At 41.6% G+C, this 7317-nt stretch overlaps 1 protein-coding gene across 1 annotated transcript in view; it reads left to right on the forward strand.

Moving 5' to 3' along the window:
- LOC145416291 (long-chain fatty acid transport protein 4-like) overlaps positions 1 to 5182 on the forward strand; it is a 45511-nt gene extending 40329 nt beyond the window's left edge. Inside the window, exons 14-15 of the mRNA XM_080285290.1 lie at positions 698 to 851; positions 5025 to 5182. Coding sequence (XP_080141416.1) covers positions 698 to 851; positions 5025 to 5182 — 312 coding nt within the window. The remainder of the gene's footprint in view (positions 1 to 697; positions 852 to 5024) is intronic.
- The last annotated feature ends 2135 nt before the right edge of the window (positions 5183 to 7317 follow it).

Genomic DNA, 7317 nt, shown 5'->3' on the forward strand with positions numbered 1-7317 from the left:
AGAATTTTCACCATACCATCGGGAAATAACAACTCTTTGGATGTGGAGAAGCCTATTACTTTTGGTGAGGATTTGATGAGACACAACCTAATGCCAACCACCATATATATATATATATATATATTTTAATGCAGTGCCTGCAATTTTTCTTCAAATTTGATTTATAGGTAACTTGTACCTAGCCAACAGCATATTTTGGCAGGTGATTAGCATTCAGCCCCCTAATGCTTACCATTAAGTGCTCAGTTAAGAAAAAATCTTGATAAAGTGTTGTTTCTACCTCTAAAGCTGACATGTCAGTTTCATTTACTTTAGGTAGCAGTCATTGAGGGGGGAGAAGGAGGGAAGATCAGTAACATTGTGGAATTCATCCTTTACGTATAATGTGCATTTATTGTATTAGATGATGGATGAATGGACATATACTGGATGGTCTGTAAATAGCACTTCACCAGGAACCCACCTGGTAGTATATCATATGTTGTAGGGACAGGTCAGTCTATTGGTGTGGGAATGGAAGTGGCAGTGGGAGTAGGACAATGAGTAAAAGATGGAGGATAGACATGGATGCAGCCAACTGAACCATCCCTACAACACACAAGAAATCTCCCAGTGAAGTGGAAGGGGAGTGTTATTTATGGACCACCGTCCATATGCCAGTAGTTCATTTGTTCATACCTGCATTCTATTGTGCCAGGTTCCTGGTGCTGAGGGTCGTGCTGGCATGGCGGCCATCGTGGACCCAGAGCAGGAGCTGGTCTTGGACAGCTTTGTTCAGGGTATCAAGAAGTCACTTCCGCCCTATGCTCGGCCTGTCTTCGTTAGGGTTCTAAGTCAGATTGACACAACAGGTAAATGATGATGTAATGCATTTATCTACTGTCCTGTGTTAATTTTATTTGTTTGGTTTGTCTGTCTATCTATCTATATATTGCCAGATGCCCTAATCCCATACGGGGTGGCCACAAACAAATCGCCTCCACATCGCCCTGTCCCCCGCGATTTCACTGCCCTGCTTCCAACTCACACCCTCCTCTCTCATATACCTCTCCACTTCATCCCTCCATCTCATCCTCAGCCTCCCCGTCCCTCTTCCCCCCTCCACCTCACTCACATACACTCTCCTCATCAGTCTCCCACCCTCCATCCTCTCCACATGGCCAAACCAACTCAGTGTGTTCCTCCTAACACTTCCTATCATATCCACATCAACACCACAACACTTCTTTATATCCTCATTCGTCAGCCTGTTTGATTTGTGTATTTATTTATTTATTTTTTTTTTTTTTTTTTATTTTTTTTTTTTTTATAGATTGACTCAATCGGATACGTTTATGTGAAGCTACAGAATGTGGTGAATGTGTTTGGTGTATCCGATAGAACCAGGACTCTGGGGACTTGAATGATGAGTTGAATGGAAGTGACCCATTGGATTGGACAGATTTGGGCTGTTTGGATATTGCTGCTCCTCACCCTGCCCTAGAGTGGGAAAGGAGGTCCAGATGATGATGATGATGATGATTTTTTTTAGTATTATTTTCTTAACCAACAAAGACTCCTAATGCTTTTCAGCTCAGTTGTAAGTTTAAGTAAACAGTATAATACAGTACAGAACTTCCAGACATCTCTTTGAAGCATATCCCATACTTCAGTCTTTATACAGTATTTTATGAGGAGGATGGATGGTGAACTTGTTGAACGAAAGGCAATGATAGACTATGTTTGTGTGGATGAGCAAATGAGAAGGCAAGTGTTGGATGCAAGAATGTGGAAAGGGTGGGGGAATGGATTCTCGGACCATCACTTAGTGATAGCCAAGGTAAGGCTGAAAAGAAAATGGTTGAAGAGATGAAGAGGAAGACAGGAGGAAACAGCTCCTGTGAGAAGAGTGGAGAAATTGCAAGATAGTGAGAAAATGACAGAGTATAAGAGCATAGTGGAAGAAAGATTGTGAAGGTATGAGCTAGAGCAGATGGAAGGGGTGGAAGACATATGTAAGATATTCACGAAAGAGACAGGCGCAGCGTGTGAGGTGGTTTGTGGAGTGAGGAGGAGATGCAGGGGTGTGCAAGGGAGAGCATGGTGGAATGATGAGGTGAAACGAGCTGTGGAACAAAAGAAGAAGTCATATAGTGAATGGGTAGTGAGTAGAGGTAGGGGAGAAGATGAGAGAGAGAATAGAGAGGTGTATGCGAGCAGAAGAAGGGAGGTGAAGAGATTGGTGAAGGAGAGTAAGAAGAAAGTGGATGAAGAGTTTGGAAGGAATCTGAGTGTGAAATGGAGTGAGAGTAAGAAATTGTTTTGGAAGGAGGTAAAGAAAGTAATGCAGTGTGAAAGGGGTAATAGTAGGGGAGTGAAAGATAGGAATAATAGATTGTTGGTGGAGAAGAGAGAGAAACTGAGGAGATGAAAGGAGCACTTTGAGGATTTGTTGAATGTGGAGAGTGAGAGCAATGCGAGTATAAGTGGCTGGGGAATGGCTGGGAGAAGAAGAGATGAGAGGAGGGAGGAAGAGATGAGTAGGGTGGAAATAGTGGAAGCAGTGAAGATCAAGATGGGAAAGGCCCCAGGAATTGATGGAGTGTGTGGTGAAATGCTGAGGTATGGGGGTGAGATTGTTGTGGAGTGGATATGAAAGTTATGTAGATTGGCTTGGGAAGAGGGAAGGGTTCTGGAGGACTGGAAATCAGGTATAATTGTTCCTTTATACAAAGGAAAAGGGGAGAGAGACATATGTGGTAACCATAGGGGTATTTGCCTTCTTAGTGTGACTGGTAAAATATATGGTAGAATACTCATTGACAGGGTTAGGCATATAACAGAGGAGCTAGTTGGAGAAGAACAAGGGGGATTTAGGAAGGGAAAAGGGTGTGTAGATCAGATATTTGTTTTAAGATGTTCAGTGGAGAAGTATCTACAGAAGGGAAAGAAAGTGTATGCTGCCTTCATGGACTTGGAGAAAGCTTGTGACAGAATAGATAGACAAGGTATGTGGAAGGTATTGAGAATATATGGAGTGGAGGGGAAATTGTTGAGTGCTGTGAAGAGTATGTACGAAGGAGCTAGGGCTACGGTGCGAGTGGATGGTGAGCTGAGTGAGTTCTTTGATCTCAGCGTGGGACTGAAACAGGGTAATGTGGTGTCTCCATGGCCGTTTAATATATACATGGATGGGGTTGTAAAGGAGATGCAAGGTAGGGCAGTGGATGTCGGGCTGGCTCTAATGAATGAGGGTGAGATTTGGAAGATTCCGGTGTTGTTGTTTGCTGATGATACAGTGTTGTTGAGTGAAGATGAATGGGAGTTGCAAGGTTTGGTGAATGAATTTGTGAGAGTGTGTAGGAAGAGGAATCTGAAAATAAATGTAAACAAGAGTAAAGTTATGGTGTTTGAGAGGAATGAAGTCACAGAATGCACAATGAGGTTGGATGGTGAGGATATGGAGAATGTGAGTGCATTCAAGTACTTGGGTAGTGTGATGAGTAAGGATGGAACTTTGGGGGATGAAGTGCTTGAAAGGGTACAGCAGGGAAGGAAGGTTGTTGGTTCACTGAAAGCAGTGATGAGAAATAGGGAGGTGAGTATGGAAGTGAAGGGGAACCGCAAGGCTTGGTGGATGAGTTTGGGAGAGTGTGTAAGAAACAGAATCTAAAGGTGAATGTAGGGAAGAGTAAAGTGATGGTCTTTGAGAGAGGTGAAGTCAGTGAATGTACAGCGAGGTTGGATGGTGAGGAATTGGAAAATGTGAGTACGTTTAAGTACTTGGGTAGTGTGATGAGTAAGGATGGAGGTTTAGAGGGTGAAGTGCTTGAAAGGGTACAGCAGGGAAGTAAGGTTGCTGGTTCTTTGAAAGCAGTGATAAGAAACAGGGAAGTGAGCATGGAAATGAAAAAGTTACAACATGACAGTATTGTGATACCAACTCTAACGTACGGAAGTGAAGCTTGGACGTTGTTGGAAGGACACAAGTCAAGAGTGAGAGCAGTGGAAATGAGATATTTAAGAGGAGCCTGTGGAGTCACATGGAGAGACAGGCTGACGAATGAGGATATAAAGGAGCGTTGTGGTGTTGATGTGGATATGATAGGAAGCGTTATGAAGAACACATTGAGGTGGTTTGGCCATGTGGAGGGGATGGAGGGTGAAAGACTGACGAAGAGAGTGTATGTGAGCGAGATATAGGGGGTAAGAGGGAGGGGGAGGCCGAGGATGAGATGGAGGGATGGGGTGGAGAGGTATATGAGAGAGGGGGGTGTGAGTTGGGAGCAGGGGAGTGAAATGGCGGGGGACAGGGTCACTTGGAGGCGATTTGTTTGTGGCCACCCCAAACAGGATTGAGGCATCTGGAAATAGATAGATAGATAGCATGGAAGTTAAGAAGCCACTGCATGATAGTGTTGTGATCTCTATCCTGACGTATGAAAGCGAGGCATGGACCTCTCAAGAGGAGAACAAGTCAAGAATGATAGCAGTGGAAATGAGCTACGTGAGAGGAGCATGTGGAGTGACATGGAGGGACAGGTTGACAAATGAAGAAGTAAAAGAATATTGTGGGGTGGATGTGGATGTGGTGGAGAAGATTAGGAGAAATACACTGAGGTGGTTTGGACATGTGGAGAGAATGGAGAATGAAAGACTGACTAAGAGGGTGTATGTAGGTGAGGTGGAGGGAGGGAGAGGGAGGGGAAGACCGAGGATGAGGTGGAGGGATGGAGTTGAGAGGTATATGAGGGAGGGGGGAATGAGTTGGGGGGGAGGGTAGTCAAATGGTGAGTGACAGAGTGACTTGGATGCGTTTTGTCTGCGGCCACCCTTTGCGGGATTAGGGCGTCGGGCTATAGATAGATAGATAGATTATTTTATTTTTTATCAGGTATCATTAGATGGGAAAAAGTCTTGATGATGATCATGATGGCTTTGATGACAGTGTTGATGATTATATTTTTTAGGTAGATAGTGATGACAATGATGATGATGACAATAATATTAATGATGATGGTGATGATAATGATGATATTTTTCAGGTACATTCAAACTCAAGAAATTATCCCTGCAGAAGGAAGGCTTCAACATAAACTTAATCAAGGATAAGCTGTATTTCCTGGACTCAAAGCAGGGCAAGTATGTGGATCTCACGCCAGAGCTGTACAAAAAGATAGAACAAGAACAGGCAGGGTTGTAGATGCTTATGGCATTAAATTGTACAATAACAGGATAAATACTCTTCTGCTTCATGATGATATGTAGTGAGACTGTGAATGAGAGTTTCCAAAACCATTGATGCAGTCTACATAGCCCATAAATTTCCCTTAATATACAACACATTTCTGTAAGGTTGCACAAAAACAGTTGTAAATATCATTGTGGCCTTAAAATGTATAGTAACAACATACATAAATGGTCTTCTGCTTCATGAGAGTATATAATGTGACTTAGTTTTGGAAATGCAGTGATGCCATCCACGTAACCCATCAAATTTTCCTAGAGATGCAGCACATTTCCGTAAGATATAACAAGTAGGATTGTAGATATCATTGTGGCCTTAGAATATGCAGTAGCTAACAAGGTAATACAGATCTGTTTCATAACAGTACATGACAAGACAGTGAACAATAATTTCTAAAACCCTTTGATATAATCTACATTAATCATCAGATTTTCCATAAGATACAACCCATTTCTGTAAACTAGCACAAGAACAGGCAGGATTGTAGATGTTCATGTGGCCTTGAAATGTACAGCTGCAGATATAAATACTCATTCACTTTATAATGTCAGATAGCAAGATACTGAACAATGGCTTTATAGAGATATGCCATGAACAAGCACAGTTGTAGATATTACTGTGACCTTCATATGTACCATAGTGGACGTAAATATTGATAGACGTTTTAAATGTATTCAGCAAGACTGCATGTCATGACCTTCCATCCCCAGAGAAATGTTCAACAGAGTCCATCAGAATTACCAAGAGATAAAACAGGAACAAGCAGAGCAGTAAATGTTTATGTGGCCTTGAAGTGTACAGTTGTAGCATTAACACTGGTTTGCAGCTGTTGTACCATTGTGGCATTAACACTGAACTACAGTGTTTGTTGTTGCTGGTCAACCCTAGTTCGTCTGGCTGAGCAGACCTGTCATCCATACATAAGCAGCTTCTTCTGTGGGGCCATCCCACAGGTACAGTACTGTATAGTAATATATATACACCATGTAGGGATTCAGCATCCCCTTATGGTAGACGTGCCTTGCCAGGTCTACATTATTTCTTGTCGATAAATAATGAGATAGTAAATGCTGACTTTTGAGTACAGTAAAATAAATAGGTACTGTGTATGTATGTGTGTATATATATATATATATATATATAGATATAGATATATAGATATATATAGATATATATATATATATATATATATATATATATATATATATATATATAGATATAGATATATAGATATATATAGATATATATTCTATATTTCCTGATGTGGCCTTGAATTGTACAGTTGCAGACATGAATATTGATCCATTTCTTAATGATAAATAATGAAATAATGAACATTGACATTTGGAACCAGTGATACAATATTCTGAGTCCAGTATACTTCAGAATACTGTATTGTGTTATTTAGTCTAGTCCTTAGAATGCCTCAGTTGGTGTGAGTCTTGCATAGGTTGCATCCTCCAAGCGTGATTAGAGGTCTTTCAGTCGTGTAATTGTGCTGAAGAGGGATTCCATCATGTGGTGGAACCAGTATAACCAGTTGGCTCAACTACTTTGACCAGCTATTGTCATTTTTGTATGGTTGAGCCTACAAGTATCCTCTTCCTTTATTTCTCAGGTCTCACTACCATACAACATTTCACTCCTAACACATTTCGCATTCAAAGGTACCTTAGCATGGAGGGAGAACCCTTTCAGTGCAGGAGAGGCAACAGCTCCCTGAACTTCTTCCTACCACTCCTTACCCTAGTCACAGAGCTAGCTCCGGCCCCACTTCCCACACATAAAATGTCCTCTAAATAACAAAACTCTTCTACACACTCAAGAGATTCACCAGCAAGATTAATTTTTTCATGTCTAACAATCTTTACATGCACTCCCCAACACACCATACTCACAAAATGAGCATTATCTCGTAGTCTACCTCTAATACCACTACATCTCTTATGCACCCATTGATCACAAATACTGCACAATATGGAATTACTTCCTACATCCTTGTGGCAGACTACACATGGCCATTCTCTCTTTGCTTTGCCAGTACTCCATCAGCCCTTGACACTATCACTTTTGTTTTATCCACATTTACT

This window comes from Coenobita brevimanus, chromosome 105, assembly GCF_032717465.1.
Source record: "Coenobita brevimanus isolate Jiangsu-jjx chromosome 105, ASM3271746v2, whole genome shotgun sequence".
NCBI lineage: Eukaryota > Metazoa > Arthropoda > Malacostraca > Decapoda > Coenobitidae > Coenobita > Coenobita brevimanus.